The sequence below is a fragment of the Dreissena polymorpha genome, chromosome 3 (assembly GCF_020536995.1).
Source record: "Dreissena polymorpha isolate Duluth1 chromosome 3, UMN_Dpol_1.0, whole genome shotgun sequence".
Lineage (NCBI taxonomy): Eukaryota > Metazoa > Mollusca > Bivalvia > Myida > Dreissenidae > Dreissena > Dreissena polymorpha.
In genome coordinates this window covers 139,682,748-139,704,978 of record NC_068357.1, presented here as the reverse complement: position 1 = coordinate 139,704,978, position 22,231 = coordinate 139,682,748, and the positions used below count along the sequence as shown (strand labels likewise).

The 22,231-nt window shown below is 34.1% G+C and overlaps 1 protein-coding gene across 1 annotated transcript in view; it reads left to right on the top strand.

The window, feature by feature from the left end:
- LOC127871666 (uncharacterized) overlaps nt 1-21,857 on the top strand; it is a 40,448-nt gene extending 18,591 nt beyond the window's left edge. Inside the window, exons 33-64 of the mRNA XM_052414794.1 lie at nt 76-226; nt 573-751; nt 1,463-1,613; nt 1,812-2,005; nt 2,152-2,308; nt 2,779-2,948; nt 3,172-3,373; nt 3,524-3,687; nt 8,238-8,447; nt 8,558-8,719; nt 9,669-9,683; nt 9,791-10,035; nt 10,268-10,514; nt 11,105-11,301; nt 11,447-11,535; nt 11,919-11,988; nt 12,380-12,565; nt 12,673-13,152; nt 15,204-15,332; nt 15,445-15,718; nt 16,142-16,329; nt 16,723-16,992; nt 18,337-18,469; nt 18,735-18,857; nt 19,042-19,074; nt 19,410-19,531; nt 19,767-19,831; nt 20,027-20,184; nt 20,451-20,556; nt 20,721-20,740; nt 20,968-21,271; nt 21,598-21,857. Coding sequence (XP_052270754.1) covers nt 76-226; nt 573-751; nt 1,463-1,613; nt 1,812-2,005; nt 2,152-2,308; nt 2,779-2,948; nt 3,172-3,373; nt 3,524-3,687; nt 8,238-8,447; nt 8,558-8,719; nt 9,669-9,683; nt 9,791-10,035; nt 10,268-10,514; nt 11,105-11,301; nt 11,447-11,535; nt 11,919-11,988; nt 12,380-12,565; nt 12,673-13,152; nt 15,204-15,332; nt 15,445-15,718; nt 16,142-16,329; nt 16,723-16,992; nt 18,337-18,469; nt 18,735-18,857; nt 19,042-19,074; nt 19,410-19,531; nt 19,767-19,831; nt 20,027-20,184; nt 20,451-20,556; nt 20,721-20,740; nt 20,968-21,271; nt 21,598-21,634 — 5,231 coding nt within the window. The 3' untranslated portion in view covers nt 21,635-21,857. The remainder of the gene's footprint in view (nt 1-75; nt 227-572; nt 752-1,462; nt 1,614-1,811; nt 2,006-2,151; nt 2,309-2,778; nt 2,949-3,171; nt 3,374-3,523; nt 3,688-8,237; nt 8,448-8,557; nt 8,720-9,668; nt 9,684-9,790; nt 10,036-10,267; nt 10,515-11,104; nt 11,302-11,446; nt 11,536-11,918; nt 11,989-12,379; nt 12,566-12,672; nt 13,153-15,203; nt 15,333-15,444; nt 15,719-16,141; nt 16,330-16,722; nt 16,993-18,336; nt 18,470-18,734; nt 18,858-19,041; nt 19,075-19,409; nt 19,532-19,766; nt 19,832-20,026; nt 20,185-20,450; nt 20,557-20,720; nt 20,741-20,967; nt 21,272-21,597) is intronic.
- The last annotated feature ends 374 nt before the right edge of the window (nt 21,858-22,231 follow it).

The window sequence follows — 22,231 nt, the reverse complement described above, 5'->3', positions numbered from 1 at the left end:
TTTAAAATTAATGTATATGATTGTTTAGACTGAATGTAGTAAACATGTGACACTGCGTTGTTGTTTTGTATTCAGATCAGAGGGTTCGTCTTGTCAGTGATGTGAACAACTACCAGGGTCGAGTCGAGTTCCAATACCTAGGGGTTTGGGGAACCGTATGCAGTGAGAATTTCACCCAAAATGACGCTCGCCTTGTTTGTAAACTGGGAGGATATTCCGGTCAAAGGTAAAAGTCAATTTTTAGTGTCTGACTTTGTGGCATTTGATTTTATATTGCGAATGAGAACAACATTGATAAAAATCAATCCATATGCACGTTTGTATTTAGAGCAAATCTTCGCTAAGACATTGGAAAACTTTAAACTGTCATATACGATACAGCAATAATGACATCAAAAGCATATGTAAATAAATGCAGTAAAAAATAAAAGCGACATCAGAATCAAAATGTATTGATTCGAAGAAGCGTTTAACAAACGCTTATAAAAAGAAATTCAACTTACCAAGTTTTATTATTTCACGGACAAAAATACGATTGACATTGCGATATATTTTTTTAATTGCATAAAAAGCAACATAACAATTCACAACTCCACAAAATATGGACGAGGTGATGGAGCACTTGTGGTTGACAATCTGCTGTGTGATGGAGACGAATCAGACCTGGATCAATGTGACTCGTACCCATGGACCAAAAACACAACAAACCAGTTCTGTTTAATGCATGCTCAGGACGCTGGAGTCAATTGCCGTAAGTAGTCGTTGATGATAATGATACATATCAGGATCCTAACACATTGGCGCTCTACATATTAATTTTGGGATTTGCGATATTTTCTAACGCCTGACGCAGTGAGTGTTAAATTGTGATCCTTTCTGAAAAACCATTCAAGGTGTCAGTAACTATGTTTTTATATCACAAACCAATGAAAACTCCTTACATTTGTGTATCGTAAAAAGCATTATTATTACAGTTAAAGTGATATTATGGGCATTTTTCACTGTTGAATTGAGCTGAAAAGAATTTACAGGTCAAAAGAATTTGTTAAAATGTGGTTACTGACCAATTATCTGCAACTCATCTTGTTACCAGTTGTTTATAAAATATATATATTATTTTCGATATTTTACATGACTCACCCAGTCCTCTAAGCCGATATGATCCGTTAAACAAAATTGTGTCTTTGTGTCGTATGAAAACTTCATTTAGACTCACATCGTACATCGAATCATTTCTGTCGTCAGTTGTCAAAACGAAAGTACGGTTGATATTCAAATGGATTATCTTTCTCTTTCCGGGATATTGTTTTTATATGTTGATGCTGCATTAACAAAAATAAGTGTATATGAAGTGAAAACACCAAACATAACAACGGTTGCGATAGACACCTATATACTGTTAGATGCCAATAATATCGCTTTAATTGTTTGCCGATTTAATGTTATTTTTGTTACACTAAAGGTCCAGAGACACCAATGCGGCTAGCTGGTGGTACCGTTTACTCTGGAAGAGTTGAAATCGAATACGAAGGAACCTGGGGCACCATTTGTGACAAGGAGTTTGACGATGTAGATGCAAAGGTCATCTGCAGAATGAAGGGATTTAACACAGAGTAAAATATAAAATTTCATATTACTGATATCAATATAAGCATATCATGTTGTATTGTGACTTGAAACACAAATTATGATTTTTACGACAACTAGTTAATGGTACATTAACAGATCCAATCATGACTGATAATTACTTGTTTTATATGTTTCAATCTTTCAAAAAATTATTTGGCACGTTCGCTTTTATAACGTTTTAGAAGCCTCATCGTACTTAGAAACGGATTTTACGGACACGGAAACGGGAATGTAATCATTTCGAATCTGGCGTGTCGAGGGGACGAATCTGACATTTCGGAGTGTGATGTGGGTTACCGAACTTCCAGCGAAAAGGCTAGATGGGGAAATCCAAGCGAGTTGTGTTCCCATGCCAACGACGTTGCAATTCAGTGTAGTGCGTAATATGTAGACCTAGTATACATTACTATAACTTATAAGTATTATGAATGTCTGTATTGTTGGTTTGTTCTCTCATATGCTGTTGGTTTGCAAATGTAGTATGTATTCCCTTCTGGAAACTTCAATCTTAATGAACATCAGATACACCGGTGCGATTGCGCGAAGGGTGGACTTTTTATTCTGGGATAGCAGAAGTTTTCTTACGAGGACAATGGCGTCGAATTTGCAGAGATAACTTTACCACGCATGACGCCGAAGCATTGTGCAAGCTATCGGGAAAGCGAGAAAACTACAGCGGGTATTTACCAATATGATTCAATCAATAACAACATCCGTTCGCTTAGTTGTTAGAAACATCTGATTTGCTCGTGTGTGATAGGTTGATTTTGTAAAAAACGCACACACATGTTCCTTGAATAAACCAAAATGATTTGCATTTTGTGGTGGCTAGAAAATTGAAAGTTAGAATTGAAAGTTTTACGCGTAAACCACTTCTTCATGTATGCTGTTTTATTTGACTGTGCAATTCCAACGTTATATAAATTAACACGTACATTTTCAAAATGCACGAACATATAATATTTGCAAACATGTTGCACGCACTATGATCGATTCATTTTTCAATGAATTTCCGTCTATGTCGCGTTTTGCGTACACATTGTGTTTGTATAATACAGCACAGTATTTTGTATTGGACTATCCGTACATCAATACTGTGAATTATAATGAGCGACTTCCAAATGTATACATGTATGTTAATTCTTTCAGAAACATCACCATTCACACTGAACAGTATTTGAATGCAGATTTCAAAGAATCACAGCTGGGTGGGTTCGGTTGTACAGGTCACGAGAATGATTTGTACGAATGTGGGAGTGGACGTTGGGTTTGGAACTACCAGCCCTGTCCAAGTGAACAAAATGTCGCCCTTAACTGCCGTATGTCACTTTTCTAAAATAATTACACTACGAGGTTGTTTGTTAGCTAATTTATGTCATTCCATGGATATTAATCTATTGGAAATAAGTTACAGTTTATCATAATTATTAAGTAGAGTTTGTATTTCTCAACTTACTATTTTAATTATTTTTATAATAATCATATAAATGCAAACAATGCACAATTAACATTATCACATACCCAAATTGTGTTTCAATATAGGTGCAACTACAAACGTTCGATTAATGAATGGACTTAAAGAAGCCGCTAACAACACACTGCCTCTTAAAGGCCGAGTTGAGATTAAATACACGCAATATGATGACGCAAGGCACCGAGACAACCATTGGGGAACCATATGTGATGATCAGTTTGGGGATGACGATGCCTTAGTGTTGTGTTCTATGATGGGATACTCCGTTGGGTAAAGCCTCGTCATATAACATAATGTTACAAATATTCGTTCTTTATATAGCTGGTATTGTATTGACGTATAAACAAACATAATTCGTATGAGATACATACGTTTCAACTGATGTCATGTACGTGTCTACGTTTAAATTAATATTTGCAGAAGGGTATACCGACCAGACACCGAATATGAATCCTTTGGAAACGAGACGATCCTGTTGGACGACCTGCAATGTCTCGGAAATGAAGCAGACGTCTCTGAGTGCAAGGCACGAGAGTGGGGCACTCACGACTGTGTCCATGATGAAGACGTTTCCATTTCTTGCAGTAAGTATTTAACATTATTTGTTATGTTTTGTGGCACAATGTGTTTTACTATGTGTATCACAATAGGAGACGTTTTCATACATGTAAATCGAGTCAATCGAGCATTTTTGCAAATTTGTTTCAATAGTTGGCCTAAAATTTCATAAAATCTGACATCTGATGGCATTTCTTAGGCATGGCTTCCTTTTATGTTATAATGATTGCAAATACATTTTTTAAAAATTCTGGAGGGGATGTCACCCTCTGGGATGCTTGACGACCCTGTAATTAGGTCAAAAGGTTAATGAGTGCAATTTGCTTTAAAAATTGAGGTAACATTGCCAAACTTGTGAGATACCAGATACTATTACTGATTTTACTCCTGAACTGACTTATATTTGATACTTGAAGGGTTATCTCATTTTTTAACTGATTTTGGCTTTTCATAAGTAGGTCAAAGGTCATCAAGTGCACTTTTATAACCCGTATGGAACATAAATTGCAGTGTATATTGAAGCCAACCAATGATCCATGTTTTATATATTTGTACGTTACTTTTCAATGAGAGATGGATACTTCGATGATGAAAAGAGTATTTCTCTGTTGTATCTTAATTGAATGTTCCTTACTTTGTAAATTACGTTACCTAAATTAAAAGAAAATGTTCATTTTTAGACTATTAATACTTATTGCGTTTTATAATAAAACAACGTTTTATAATAAGAACCATTTTTTGTCTGCATTATCCTATCAATACAATTACGAGACTTAAACAATGAAAGTATAGGTACAAGTAAACATGTGTGATCTACGTTCTACGATCTAGTCTAAATGTATATATGAATTTATATGCATATTATGCAAAATACTATTTTAAATAAAAGATTTCAGCTCAAATGGTATACTCTAATGAAGTTCTTAATACTGTACGTTCTATAATGTCATAATCATGCAAGATAAGTTATTTTTACTTCACCAAATTAGTATTTATTGTAGTAGATATGAATAATGTAAAACAGAAATTATTTTACCAAAAACAGAGATCTATTTAGTAATATATTTCGAAATCTTGAAGTTCCATTTATAATATTAAACAAATGTTCATCTGACTTCAATGCACTATTATGACCTACTGTATCATCATGCTGAAGAAAATGTCGGTCTTGTGTAATAATTATTTAACATACGTTACATAAATTCAGCAGTTTTGTTCCAAAACACGAATTACTATGGCAGTATATGTATCTCCTTATCTTTTATCGTTTACAATAATTATCTAGGGTTTAAACAGCCATTCGCTTCACATGCGCATTCAAACAAGCATCCAAGGTCAGATCGATAGCACTTACATAGTGCTGTACTACACTTGGTTTGATAGCCACATGATACTAACTGGACACATTCTGCAAGGACCTTTGGTTACCTCATCCATACCGGTTTAAATGAATTTTCTTCAAGTTTCCATGCGCCAGTATCAAGAGGATCATCAGGTTGACAATCCTTATCTGTGGCATTTAGCCATATCTTTGCCTGATAATTTGCCCTTTTAATGTGAATTTCAAGCGCATCATGTGTAGGGGTAACACATCCAAACTCTTCCTGGCTTTCAAAAAAAACCGATACCTACATGTGTCAATGTTTGGTGGGTGGTCCTGACAGCAGCATTACGGCACACACAGAAATTTAGAAACTGATAGAGCATCGCAATCTCTACCAACAATCTAAAATGCATCAGGTTGTGCGATATACTTAACCCAGACGGTTTTCTTACTTATTCCATTTAGAGCAGACGGGGTGTCGCATCCTGTCAATGCGTGAAACCCCAAAATGTTCCTTCTGACATTGTCACCTAGTTTTTCAGATATTGTGTGCACAGGAAAACAATTTCTTTGTTTGCCTGTACCAGTTATCATATATATCTCGGCGTTAGCTCCAAGGTGGTATATTAACAAGCAAAACGTCAGTGTCTCTACAATATACTTCTAAACGCCTGTAGCCTGTATCACTAGCCTCCCTTGAGTGCAATATCATCCGTATCTGCCTCCTCATAAGTTACACATAGGTTTGTCGCATCAAACGTACTCGACTTTGAATCAACATCACATAGACATCCACCCCTACAACTATAGTTGATCCTGCTGGAAGATTTTTTATTGTTTTAGCAATTCGTTTGAGAGAAATTTAGCCATGTCTGCTTTATTGTCATCGTGTGTGATATACTGTTTCCATATTTGCGGAAGAGGAACGTTTGGACTTGTTATGGGCTTCCTAATAGGTCGAGGCTTTCCTTTCCTCTTAACTCTCGTTGCTTCTTTGATATATTAAATTCCAAAGTATCGATCAAAAGTCACATCAACTTGGGTAGAGATTGCGCTAAAATGCCGTAAAACAGCTGTTACAAAAACAGTTGCACATTGTCCAAATGTTTGACAGCCCTTAGGCTTACCTAAACTCTGTATTAGCGCGTGTCCATCAATTATTGCACATGCTGTATCAGTCGTTGTCGGAACAACTTGAGGCGTCACTATATCATTGTCCTTTGTAAGCACTTGGAGTATGTTTGATTTCTGGGTATCATGTATTTTCCCACTAGCCTTTGCAAATGATAATGGCACATCAGAAAGTTCATGTTCTAGTACAGATGGTGTTTCTACGGCTCTCCCTGAATTAGCTGCGTTGAAGTCTCTGCATTAGCTTTCTGTCAGCCGTTAAAATCTTTGTCACTTTCTGCTTTTCACTGAATGTCTCCTAATATAGATATGCAAATGTTTTGGACTGTACCTTTTAAATAGGAGCATAAAATTCAACATTCTGCTCTTTCAGCATTTTCTCTGCAAATTCCTTGAGAAATGTTTGACCTCGACTTTCCCAGGTTAATAAATCATCTGTGATATCATGAGTTGCAACGTCCTTAGATGCTATTGAGAACAGTCTGTCATATATGAACTAAAGAGCTGCATCATTTTATTGATGTATTCTTCCTCTGAAGAAACTCTCGAACGAGTTCCATCTGCTCTATTCTTGAATATTCCAATATCTTCGTCATCATCATTTTGATTGAACCATTTCATGGTACTATTGGAAACCTCAGATCTTACTGACCACGTAATACACAACCTATCTCTTGCCTGGTCCTGTCTAGTTATTCCAATAATACCCCCTGTCGTTTTACACGTTCTGTTTATCCACTCAGTAGCTTGTTCGACAGGTACTCCGTTGAATGCTTTTTCCTTCAGCCTGACAACAAAGTGACCTTCAATAAACTCTTTGAACAATTCAGGTGCTGCATATTCTAATGCTTTTATGTCTGCTAGATATACATGACCCCATCGGGCATAGTTCGTGAGGTCGTACACCGTTAGCCACGGTAGCATCTCGGAAAAGGCTTAAATATGAAACAGACACTCGCCTATTCTTTGGGCTTTAATGAACTTCATAAGAGTCAACCAAATGTAGGTAGGAAAGAAAAGTTCTTCACTTCGCTTTTCTCTTTGTCGGATTTATCTAGTAATTCACCAGGGATTAGATCAGCAGTATAAGATATATGCAGTTTGAACAGGATGAAGAATGTACACTTAAAAACAATGTAATAAGATACTGAAATTATACAAATGAGTTTCAGTCTTTTTTTAAGCGTACGTTGTACTTCATTCTATAATTAATGGATCCTTTAAATTTGTCTTTTTACATAACAAATATGTTTATAGAGTTAACAAAAATTAGCAAAATATATTCCATTGTTAAAATATACTTCTTTAGCATAATATTTTATTCTGTTGATTTTCAATGCCAAATGTCATGTTTATTTTGGCATAAAAGTGCACTAAATGACCTTTTGACCTATATAAGTGAACACTAGAATAGATAAAATTTTGATTAGATTTGAACCAAGCAGGTTCATTCTCAGACAATATTACTGCCTTAAACTTTTCAATTTTGGTTAAATATCACAATGAGATGTATTTCATCTCCTAAACAACTGAAAACTGTACCCATTGACCTTTGACCTAATTTAAAGGATGTCAAGAACCTGCGAAGGTGACATCCCCTCTAGATTGTTAGCAGAGGGTATGTAAATTTAAAAAAACATAAAAAGAATCCATGCCTAAAAATGCCATTTTTTTCCAGGCACATTTCTCAGAATTTTAGGTTAACTACAATAACAATTAATTGATTCACACCCTTAGTTGTTTTAAGAAATGTTAGTCAATGTTGATTGAGTTCAATGTTGTTATCAACAGCACAGGTTATGCAGCATGTTGCAGCCCAGTTAATTACGGTGTATTCTTTATTTGAATTTGTAGCTGAAACTACCACTGTATTTGTTTCGCATATACATATGAGTTTGCTAAGTAATTTTGTGAAAAGAATGTTTATCTGTGTTGATGCAGCAGGTTGTTCAAACTGTTTAGATATGTTTATATATGAATATGCCATATATATATATATTTTATATTGAACATAAGAGTTCTCTCCAAGTGATATATCTTTGCGTATCATGATTCCGATAAAGTACACTGATTCAATCGCATATGTGACAATATTTATTTATTTTATTTTTCAATTCTTAGACTACCAGAACAATATTGACCCATGTGACAAAGAAAACTACAAAAGACTCCCCAATCTAGAAATGAGGCTCGTCAATTATATAACGAAATCAAATCCCATAAATGACAACAAACTGTCGCTGGATTGGTATTATGTTGGAAACAATACTTTGCCTGACAAAGAGCCTCCGTTTAATAGATGTTCCACAGTTTTTCCGATCTACAGCAAAGGTAGTATTATAAACCGTGTTCTTTTGTACGAGTTGAACTTAAATAATAATTCATCAGTATTATTATGCATAAAATGTTGAATACATTCATTAATTATTGGGTCATTTCAGATTTGAGTGCTATCCCTACTATGGTAGATAAGATCAAATCTTTTAAAGCAGAACAGTCTAGAGATTCCAGTATTACCTACGACCTGCAAGTGAAAAACTGCGGGGGTTATTTTGTATACCGGCTAGGTCCAACTGTGACCACAAACAGCGGCTACTGCTTTGGTAAACATCAAAATTGCTGATTTTATATCAAATGTTGTGAAATATATATTCGCTTGATCGCCGAACGCAGTAAGTGTTGTTATACTTATGTGCTCCGTGTTGTTTTACCTGCTATGAAATTTCCGAAATGCGTCGAGTCTGTAAGTCGATATCGCATTCAAAATAATGTAATACATGGAATGACTTAGGAATTCATACATGTTTGAGCATGTTTCACATGTCAAAGGAAATGAGTTGAATACCTTATAAGGTGCGCTCATTCTTTAAGATCAAAAGTGAAATTGGAACGCATTACTGTTGTATTTCATAGCAGATATTACTGCTGAGTCAATATTTATCATACAAACATGCCTTCTATATAATGCAATGCAAAATAACGATATTGTATAATATCAAATGTGAAACGATTCAAAACTATTAACAGCATAGACAGTCAAGAATTTTTGACAAACTAAAGATACTCACATCGCATTTATTTGTAAAATGAGTGTTAGCAATCATTATGAATCTTTCCATTTTTCGCAGTTATTTGTATAATATTTTAAGGCTTTTGAAATGTATATAATTTAAGGAAACAAGTCGGCAGCATGTTTCGTTTTGGTAATGGTATTTCTATTTTACGTTGTAACAGTCCATACAGATTTGATATTGTGTTTGTCGTCCGCTTTTATTTCCACACAAAGACAGCTCTTTTCAGACTTAAACACTCAATTATGTGTACACTGTTTACTTAATAATCTTTAAACCAACAAGTGCATTAACTGTTTTCATCGTTCAATTCGTTTATGCTGTGAATACTTGTGTAAGCTATACTTTTTATGATTGTGACACACATATTTATTTGCATAGTTATTTGTCGATATTGCCCATGTTATTTTATACATATTTGCATTTATTCCATAACATATTTGAATATAAACTGCGCTGTAATTAACTTAATAATTTGTAGGTATTGGATCGGAATGTAAGTACTATAATTTTCATGCGATCGTATGTATTATATTGAAATAAAATCCGCGTGAGTAGGAAACGTTATTTGAAAGAATTTGATTTTTATTATAACCTTTTTAGCCCCTCCTCCGAGCTTCGTAGTGAACAGTGTCGGTGTTGTATATAACGAAACTGGCACATCGATATGGTTTAAATGCAAATTTGCTCCGGACATAGCTTCAAATCTCTATTACCAAGTGGAGTGGCATGTGATGGGAAATTCTGAGCATATTACCACTAAACAATATTGCAGTCAGTCGGATATGTCACCGTGTTTCCTGTCATCCAAAGATCTCGCCGACATGAATGTTGGCATGGGAACAAATGTAAGATTTGATAAGGCTTAATTTAAACGCCAATCACTATCAAATTAACCAAATAATAATTGCCACTTAAATAGTTTCAAATGTTAAAAGCGCTTTTATACACGCATATCAAGAACTCGGATCAACATTAATTATTGCATTAAATAATTAGATAAACGTATAATGTTTATACCAAAATATAGCAAACTTATCAAATACTAATTTATTCATGATGGATTTTAATTATTTTCAGATTTCTTGCGGTGTCCGTGCATTCAACGAGCCAGTAGGTCAACCAGGACGGTTGTCAGTTATATCGGATCCGTTTTTTCTGGGTATCAAACTCTCAACCCCTCGCATTTCGTTGCGCCGAGGGGAAGTGAAATTTGTGGAAATGAAACTAACAGTTCCAATTGTGTGCGAGGATACTTGGCCGACAAATAATATTAAATGTATCGTTAATATTGATTATTTCACACCGGATTATGGAAGCTGCCCGAGTAAGTTTGCACAACAATTCAAAATGCACATTACTTCAAATACATTTTCAGTGAGCAAATTAAAACTGCAGCGATGCTGAATCTCCCGATTGAACGATCCCAATGCAATGTGCTTATAAACTGAAAGAAAACAGTTATATCAATCAACAGTTTCAAAAAGAAATTCATGAATTTGTATAAGACAAACGATTTTGCTTCCTTTAAGTGGTTTACTAAACCTCATGTTAGTCCGTATCTTGTTTATTATTTTGAACAGCAATTCAGGTTCACTTGTCAGGCGTTCAGATCTCGATGAAGTCGCAGCGATGCATTATCTTAACAAAAACATATTTAGTGAATTATTGCTCCTTATATAAATTATATGTACACAATAAACAGAAATGAAACTTTCAATAAACGTAAATCCATAACAGTACATAAAAGTTGGCCCAAACGTAACGCAACCATAGTATTTGCAATTCGGAAGATTACAAGACATTACACATGTTAAGTTGATACTGTGTTATACATGCATTATTGTAAACATCTACTTTTGTACCATGCCATATTGTTGTAAACTAAAATAAAATAATAAATGTACAATGTTCCAGATGCTGAGGGCAGTTTCCCGGGCGGTTGCTCAACTGAAATTACGGCCACAACATTTGGGGAAACGATTAGAGTAAGCGTGAGTGCTGCCGAAACAGGACAGTATGGTGTTGCCGGCAAGTTCAATATGTTCCTACAAATACCCAGAACTCGAGGAGTCGCTTTCCTATCCGTTCCGTACAAATTACCGGCAATCGAGGTAAACATGACGACTTTCGATGAAATATATTTATTTATTTTAAAATAACAATTTATATTTAACAATGTGTACACATGCGACACATATAATATCACAAATGACATTAACATATTACACTGTATCAATATTCTGTTGTATTTTAAAGGTCGAAGTACTCCCTGAAAGCGATCGACAATGGCGTGGAAAATTGTGCACAGCTCGCAATGATCCTCATATGTATACGTTCGACGGCAGGTCAGACTATTTGCTGTGTGTGCTACATTGTTCTGTATGTCTTGTATGTAATACAATTTAGTTGCAAAACAATTAATTAGCGCAAATCGTTTAAACGTATTGCAGATTCATCGTTTAATTGTCATTAACATTAATTGTGTATCAGCGACATATGTTTATTATACGCAAAATATGCTGGCCGCATGTTACTTGAGACATATTTTCGCATGAGGCGGGTAATATATGTGTGTGTTGCAATAATTGTTCTGGTATTTATTGGCAGTTAGCCACTTGTTTTAAAATCCAGACTTTTTTACAAAATAATACTTCTCGAGAAATTGTCTTTTGAGTCTTGTATTATTGTGATTACTGGAGAGTTAATGTATTAATTAAATACATCGTAGGTCGTACGAGCATCACGCAAAAGAAGGGGACTATATTCTGTATCGCCACTCCGTGTATGGAAATGTAGAGGTATTATTGGTGATATATTATCCTAGTATTTCAGTGTTTACAATCGATATAAATACTCGTTGTTGATGTTGAAAATAAATTTACTAATGTTATTCACAGAACAAAAGCAATGTTATTGCCTCATTTAAAGATTGCTATATAGGTAATTAAATGTGCATAAACTGTATTGTACATTACATATTCATTTTATATCACTCTAACAGTAAACCATATAAAAAGAGTCGTCATTCAGCGTTATGCATAATTATGTGCAAACATGTTTCCACTATCTGTAAAATGTAACGTCGATTTGCATGATGGTTTTTTAATTAACACACATCCCGCAATTACTTGTCTGTTTATTTTATCGTTTTAAAAAAGTAATTATGCTGATACCCTTGTGCATTTACAGATACAGCACAGAATTGCCAACTGCACAGACGGAAATAATCCCGCAAAATGCAACTGCGGTGTCGCTGTTAGGGCCGGACGTGATGTCTACGTCATCAACGTATGTAACGGGTACATCGACATCGGCTACAGGCAGTGCTCGGATAAAGCCCTGACGGTGAAAAAAGAAAATGACTATACATACACGGTAATGTAATGTAGTTAATATAGTAAAGTGCATTAAAAAAATATTTGCCTACCAGGATTATCCTTCATGCCAATTTCTATTTTTAAAAATCATTTCTAATTTTGTAGATATATTTGCCATATGGTACTGCTGTTAGGGCCAGGATAGACAATGCACCGTTTATGGGTCGAGACGGTGGCAGGGTATTGGATATATCTGTGAATCCGTCGATTAAAGACAGCGACGGAAACAGTACTGGGTTATGTGGGTCTCTTAATGGAAACTCATCGGATGATTTTGATAATTGTACAAAATTCATCGACGACTGGAAAGTCCCGACTAATGAGTCATTGTTCGATAGCGATATGTTCCATAAAGAGCTTGAGCCATGGGCGTTTCAAACGTGTACTTGCAAGAAAACGATTGGTGGAAGAAGTGCGTATACTTGTGACCAGGGGAGCGCAGGGTGTACTCAAGGAACGCTTGCTGGTTATCACAGCTGTGGCGAAATACTTGACAGCCGTACTGTGAGATCGGTTACAAGAAAACCTAGACGACCAGTTGTAAAGATACCGGTTTCTCATCAGCGACCCTATGTTCGACATCGTGTAAGTTCTTTTTTTATAAACTGAGAGATGGCCCTTTAATGACGTGCTAATAATATCGTAAATTGAAAACGTGTGTATAGACACATGTATGTATTTATTTACTATTTATGATGTTTTATACGCGTGTTTTTTCATACAGATACATTTTTTTGTATGATGAAGCCATTTATTTATGCAGGCTTAGCATATTGTTTGATTTCCACCGCCTCCAAGTCGGCATTTATGCATTATAGGCGAGTATTAGCGCGAACTTGAAATTCACCCTCAAGATGGCCCAGCTGATATAAAATTGACATGCATTTTCTTACAATAACTATTACTGAAACAATATCATAATTTCAATATGAGATTCAAATCATTCACTTGTATAGTTTTATTATTCATTTTTCACGCATCCAGTTATCCGCTTTACTTGCATTTAACGTGATATACTTACGCATCATGTTTCATTTGTAGCTTAATTAAAAATATAATTCCAGACGAATAATCTTTTTTTAGATTTAAATGTTTATTTAATAGACAAGAACAAATTGTTTCTCAGTTTAGACAAAAATATCAATTTGCAGTAGCATCTTACATAATCATAGATAAAGTGCTTAATAAATCATTAAATAGTTTTAAAATATAGTATATACATTGTAGATTGATATCGAAGTGATTAGGCTATTTTTGGTAGCTGTTAATATAACTACAGACTTTATCTATGCAACAAGAAAAATCATGTTTATAACACATTATTTGATACATCTAGTCCCATTAAAGCAAATACCCGTGTCATATTCATATCTATATGAGATATTTTACCTTAGGTTGAAAATTACATTTAAATTGGTATATATTTTGCAAATACTGTAGAGTTATAACTTTAAAACCATTAAAAGAAACAAAATTAAACACTTTTACACTTTTAACTGGACAAAAAAAAGTTAGTTTATTTAGATATTCAATCTTTTCGAAAAGCATTTAAGTAATGCAGTCATTATTAATTAGTTTAATTAACATTCTCACACTTATTATTGTGTTACCAGTGTGCATGCTAACATGCCATTAATTGTAAACTACCAGACGTGAATCAAGGTAGGTAAAGCATTGACATATAAATAATGTCTTGACATTTACCCACATTTATCCCATCATCAGACGTGCATTGTTGAAATAAACCACTGTGGAATAAATTTTCCTCTATTTCGGAAGTGCTGAAATATAGCTGTCACGCGCGGCGGAGAATGGTCATATTACTCGGAATCAACTATAAAGTAATCATTTTTAGTAAAATCGAATCAGATTAAACAAAACAAACAATTTGATACCAGGATATAATATACTTTTAACAATTAATGCAACTCAAAAAGCAAACAAAACAACATTATTTACAAATATTTAGTACTCGTGACGTCATTATTAACAACTCATACGACACAATGCATGTTCTTTCCCGGTTCTTTCACGCTAAAGCTGCAGTTGTTTAGTGTGTTTTTTTTCATTATTTCTTAAAAATCGGGGACGTAGAGGTATGATAAACAGAAAAACAGGTTAGTTACTGATCTTTCTGTAATGTATTAGGCTTGGCACGATTAAAATAATAAAACAATGTTTGCTTAAAATAACTTAGTGATTTTCCGTGTAGTTCGATTTTTCCTAATCTATTTTTAAAGAAATAATTTTCGACTAAGAAAATTGACGGGATAAATCGAATAATAGGTCGGTGCCGAATAAAGCAAAGTTTATTTTGCTCGGCACGAAAATCTGAACCACTCGCCATGGCTCGTGGTTCAGATTTTCTAAGCCTCGCAAAATAAACTTTGCTTTATTCGGCACCGACCTAGTATTCTCTATAAGTTATGTTGACAAACAAGGCAAAGAGCCCGCAATCCTCAGATGCGTAGTTCAGCGCTCTAACAACTGAGCTAGCCGTCACGGTTAAACATAAATATTGTATAATGCCAATAATGTTTGAATTAAAACGAAGGTTAAACTTCATTTCTATTACCTACGGCCATATGCCCATTATTATTTGTCTAAAGTATAGACGTGTGCCTGAATTATTTTAGCGAAGCGTGGCAGAAGAAGATCTAAGTAAATTATGTGAGGATCACTTTCGCACAATACAGAACATGTGTAAGAAGATTCCTCATACCCATACAAACGTGTCGGTGGAAAATTGTGTACTCGATATCAAGGTACGATTGCAGAGTCGCTACTATATTTAAGCCTCATTGATTAAGTGCGTTTGATAAGTATCAAGATGCTTTTTCGATAGCTATTTTAGATATTCACGATGCTTTTTTTCAGCTAACAAATACAACAGACTGGATATCTATGTCTAAGCAGTCAATGCTGGATACTTGCCAAAACGAGATACGTCGTAACAGCACTGTTATAAAGGATATTATAACTAAAGCTGAAGCAAATTCTACAACCGCCTCTGGAAATGTCAACACAACAGAGACAGCGCAAGCAAACATTGCGGAGTTGACAGCTTTAAGGGAAATATTGAGTACATCTCAAACAATTAAAGACTCATTCTGTATGAACAGCTGTAGTGGGAATGGAACTTGCAAACAAGGTTACATTTGATTTTATCATCTTAGATTCTTAATTTGCATTTTTGTTCCATAGTTTATTGTCTTTCAGATAGGTGTGTTAGTTCAGGTCATCAATATGAACCTTGCGTTTGCCGTTATGCACGAATATCAATTAAACTTTATGATTAATATAGAGAATACTATGTTAGTGTGATTGTGTACTTAAATTTATCCCACGAGTAAAGAAAGGTTTACATGTCGAGGCTTGCCTAGCTGTAGGATAAAATAAATTTGCGTACTTGAATCATTTAGAATAGAAAAATAATCGCATGTTGACGTTCATGCTGTTATTCAATTGATGATAATAGGGTTTTAATGGTATCAAATCAATGTGCGCGACTTGTTTATGTAATGTATGTCAAAATCTCGAGAAAAAAATATAAACAGCTCGATAAAAATTGCAGGCACGTGTGAATGTAACATCGGCTTCGGTGCAACCGATTGTTCTATTGATCTTGTAACGCCACCCAAAATAGTTGGACTATTAGACCATGGACTCTGTGACGAGAACAAGACCGATTGTTCTCAGATTGTCGTCTTTGGTGGAGAGTTTGCATCCTCCAATTTGACCTGCCGATTGAGAACTTTTTATGTAAATATGATAATGGTTTGAATGAGAGTTTAATGTTTTTGTATTATCCCAACTACTTGATAAAATATAGTACAAACAATTCAGTAAGTGGAAAAGTCTTAACACGCATATTCCGTCAAATTGATAGATATATTCACATTTTACGTCCCCTTACAAATAATGAAAGTATACAAGTTTAGGTATTTAATCTGAAAAGACATCGCACAAATTTATGAACGGTACAGGCCGATATTGTAAGCCAGGTCAATGTAGTGTAGTAAAATAGTTACGTATTTGACTCAGCTAAACTTTTTGTTTTCAGTTTTTGATATATATATCTTGTAAGTGCTGAGCAAAATTCGAACAACAAATGTACAATAATACCTGTATGCTATTTTGTCGTACGTTTTTCAGTTTGACATTCATAGAACTGTACATAACGGAATTACATCGACAGTTCCTGGTCATGCTGAAACTATAGTGGAGACATTATGTCCTATTCGTGGCCTCAGGCTCCGAAGATCAGCTGAGAATATGTTTGTGATGGGCTTCCACGTTTCCGTAAGCAATGACGGACAACATTTCAATGATACGAACCAAGGAATAGCCTACATTTACAACTCGGAATGTCAGACGCACACATATACGAATCATACAGAGTTCATGTCTTCATTTTCCTTGAAGGTAATTTACAGGGTCCCAATGATGTTCTTTGCTAAAGCGTTTTATGCTGAGCTATTGAGACACATTTTGGACAAGTTTTTCAATATGGATGCATACATAGTTGGAATTAAAAATTATTGTGTTTATACCTGTATATCGTTTATTTACAAATCATTTAACCTCCCACATTGCTTGGACACAATATATAGAGAGAGATTACATAAGCAATATCAATAGAGAAATTCTTGTCAGCTGGTCTATATGCAATATATTGAATCGAATAATGTGTGCAAATACATTCAATTTAGTTTGAATAGATAAGACATTTCGCATATTCAAATGTAATTATGATAATGTACATAAACATTCACACACATACACATTGAATCGTGTATTATTTACTGCGTACATGATCCCGGAATATCATGAGTGCTACAAGTGTTTACTTCTGATAATATTTTGTTGATACAAAATAAATAATCCATGTTACTTTCCTAAATGTTACACGTTTTTTGACGATATGTTTTTACTCGCAAGATATCAATGTTAATTGACGTAACATGTACTGCATGAACATCAAACCGGGTGTAAATATGATTCTAATCTCTTACCATTTTACCTTGTGTTAGCTCATTGTAAATTTATAATTGCAGCACCAGCATTTCGATACAAAATCAGCATTTTTCCATTAACAAAATGTTTTACTATTTTTATAATATGATTAATTATTACTTCTTTTTATTAAGTTATACAAGTATATCAACATATATATTTGACATTTGTCGCACGTCTTTAGCTTGAAAACAGTATCCTAGAACACACTTCAATGCCGAGCAAAGTATTACCAGTGTAAAGAGTCAAGTATTACCAGTGTAAAAAAGATAGAAATACACCTTCCTATAACTTTTGTTTCCTAACCATCCCCAACCCCCCTTAGCAAAAAAAAGTTAACGTTGAACTAAAATTAAAATCATTGTTACACGAATAAACGGTTAATAACAATCAAGAATGACAAACAAAATAATACAAATGATGATAAAGTATCAATGTTACCATTATATATCTGCATTAAACATTGACAAACTTGTTGGAAAATAGTCGCCAGAATTAAATTATAAACGTTTAAGCACAGTTGGAACGCATTGTAAACAGTAGTATGTGGTAATTTTATATGCATTGACATATCCAAACGATAGTTTTGACCAAAGTCTTTATGCTTTATGATTGACTACAATAGTAGGTAATAGGAAAACGTTTAATCCTTATTTTGACATTATTGGTTTCTCTGTCCACCTGTATAAATAATTTGTTACAAACCACTTGTTAATAATTTAGAAGCAATGTAACAATCACATATTTTTCAAGGACGATTACTGCTTCATCGAAGGCAAGTGCTACTTCAATGGCACCTTTCACGCTTCACAAATTATGATATGTGATCCTTCTGTGAATGCATCTTCGTGGACGACTTATCAACCTTTACCAAAACCTATATTAGGTATGTATTTGTAAAGCTTCACTCTGTTAATCATGCTAAACATTTGCTAATTATAATTTATTAAACAATAACTGCTGGAATGTTTAAATATGTATTGTAATTATTGATTATTTGTATTAACGTGCGACATACAATAATTTTTTCAGAATTTATAGTACAATAGATGATGTAGCACGTATATAAAATTTTACTTATAAACATTTTAAATTGTGATTATCTAATCTAAACAACGCACCGTGCAATGATTTTTTTAAATGGTATACAGATTGTAGCAACCCAGAAGCATGCAAACAAAAGAACCACTCCGTATGTGAAGTTAAGAACGGTACTCCTCTGTGCTCCTGCATTCGAGGCTTCACACAAAATCAAACTGATGGATTGAAATGTGGTATTTGTTACTTTAACTTGTATATTGTGTAGCATATGTATTCCACAATTGGTCATTTCCGATTACGAAATTGCTAAAATGTATTTTGCTTTGATATTTAATGTCGTATATGATATATTTGCCATTCTATTTGCGTTAGTTTTATGTTAATTGTTCGTGTGTTTGTTTTCCTCATAACTTAAAGAGCAAACATCGGACATACACGTTACGGATAAAGGTAAAAAAATTTGTTTTATCGTTAAACGGATTTTCCAAAAAATATGCCAGCATTTCTCATATATTTATACACTAAATGAGTATACTATAGACACACGTTAAAAAGTATGGAATCAATATGTTACTTTCATATAAACCATTTTCATAGAGTTGGTTATGTTATACCTTTTCACGTTGTTATATCATTATTATTATGCACGTTACTTTTCTCAGACTTATTTGGTTAATAAACAATAAATATATCATGTATTTTTTTAATATTAGTAGAATGTACATGCGTATGAATTTCCAATACGTAGATGATTGTCTCATGAATGAATCAAATGTTAAATGCAGTTTTGGATGATGACAAAGGGAGTTTACTAATCGAACTAAAGTTGGATTACAATCTCCCGACGACAGTCACGTTAAACTCCTCCATTACCTACACAAAATACGAGAATGAAGTCCACGATGAGGTAAGAGAAAAATCAAGGGTTCGGATAAAGACAAATGGTTTCAGACATTTATTTCGTTTAAAATACCCAAGCTCAATTTCAATTTAAACATAATTCTTAAAATTACTAACATTAAATTCAAAGATTTTTTTTCACGTTTCATACAATTTCATTTTATTCATGATTTAAAACTACCATGTGTATTTGGGGAATAAATAAACACATAAATATACTATATTATATTGTTTCGTTGTAGCTTATGAAGTTCTACAGGGGCCAACTTGGAAACCGGTTAGCTAAAGTCATCATTAAGGACATCAGGTATGTATTTCATATGATAAACTAGATTATATTATCATATTAACTCTCGATAATTGCTATTGCCTCAAGACGATGTACGTAAAGTTAATCGCCATTACACATTATCTTCATCAAGTTACACGTAGAAATACGTCGCCCCTATAATGACACATGTTTGAACTGTAGGTGTTTTTTGTATGTTTCTATTCGCGACAGACCAGGAAGTCTTATCGTGGATCACCTGGTTGTTTATTTCCAACGTGCGCAGATATTAAGTGACGTTACGCAAGTGGTCGATGAACTGTCCAGACACAGACTGACGATATCCGGGACCGAATGTCCTGTCATCGGTGTGGCACTTGGAAAAGAAAAAGGTAAAGTAATGCGCATTTATTAAGCGTTGCATAGGTATTTGTTATCCAGCCTTAATATAACGGGATTTTGTTTCCTATTTTGCATTATCATATTAGAATGCATCGATTCCAGGCACAATTTATAGACAATCATCTGCTATATTCAAATTTAATAAACTATATTTCTTTTAAGGCTCATTTTGTTTAAGAATTTTCAATTTTCAACTATGCAGAGTTCTTTTGTTTGAATTCGATATACTGATAAGGTCTGTATTTACATGTTTTAGTTCCCGTTATTGAACCTAAGGTAGACCTATGTCGTCTATATAAGATTATCCATCCATGCAACGAAGATGAGGTGTGTGAAACAAACAACATTGGCACTAGTTGTGTGTAGGTACATTAAATATCTTACTAGGTTAATAAACCATACTCAGTCAACTGTTGCGCACGTTTTAGTAGTATGTGTAAATAACAATCAGTACGCAGTGCAAACTATGACACGAAATGAAACATTTAGTTTGAAGGAACTAAATGTTGTTGTTTTTTTTTTCCAGAAAAAAGGAAACCCACCGAGGTATGAGTGTTTCATTGTCCTATTATATTCATATTAAATGTAGTTTGTATACACATGTTCTATGCCTTTGTTATGATTTATAACATAATCAAACGTTAGTTCAAATCATTTTACATAAGATGTGAGATCAATTACATGTGCATAAGCTCTTTTAATTGATCACGGCTGATGTCGTATCGGTGTAACACCACAACACAGTATTCCCTATCTATATTTTTTTCACGCAGATGAAAACGGAGTTTCAAAGCTGATGGTAATTGTGTCCTCTGTAATTGGCGGTATTTTGTTTCTTGTTATCGTCGTTCTGGTATTCATTGTGTGCAAGAAGAGGGCAAAGAAGCCAATGGCGCTGGACCGTATGGAACCCAAGGTTCACGATAATACCTACCAAGATATCAACTTAAGGGAAATGTCTGTGCTGTCGGTTGGTTCAACCGATGTGTACAGGATCCCAAGAGCTAAGCTATCCGGATCACAGCTTGCCTTTCAGAGAGGCCTTGGTGACGCACGACGGGATCATCTGTATGAAAGGTCTGTATACATGCTTCGGCCAAAACCATCTTTTCCAAGTTGTTAATTTAAGAATTTTCTTATTCCACATTCTTTAATCATCGGTATTTCTGTAACCTGAACAAAAAGCATAAACGTAACATAATATATACAAACATACCACAGCACACACGAACATACCTACTTTATATGGGCCTTGTTATTACATAATCCGCTACGCGGTTTTCCAAAACAAGATTCAATACAGTGAATATGTTTAATAAAATGCCGTTTTTTTTGCAACTGATCTTATAAATATATTTGGAAAGAAATAAGTACATAACACATTCTTAATGCAATTTATATAGGAGAAGATCCGAAACGAACGAGCATCCATACGGTTAGATGGACTGACAGAGAAGTGTAGTGTAATCTGGAGGCGTGGATACAAACATTATGATCGCTTATACATACAGGAATGTCCGTGTAGTTTTAAACTAACTTTCTCAGTTTATAAATGTGTGAGAATATGTGTTTAGAAAAAAATGTTTATCTTTATTTAATTAGAATCTGACATATTTTAATAACCGTTTTGAAAATAATACCAATAAAACATTTTCGTTTGCTTTGACATTGTTGTCAATATATTGTAGTTATCACACTTTTTAAAGGGACCTTTGCTTAGATTGTGGCATGATTTTATGTTCGTCATTTAATGCTTAAAATTGATAAATGTAAACTTAAATCAAAAATAAAATTAAAGAAAAGCAAAAAGTAATCCACACTTGGGCTCGAATCACTAACCCTTGGAGTAAAAGTCTAGCGCTAAAATCATTCGGCAATCCATGATGACATGGTACAAATTTTATTTTACACTTTATATAAGCATCCTCGTATTGTCACAAAGTATATGGATAACTACAAAACTTTCTAAATTACACATTTTTTTTCGCGTTTGTAACACTTTATAATTTTCAAGTTTTCAAATCATCAAAATATGCA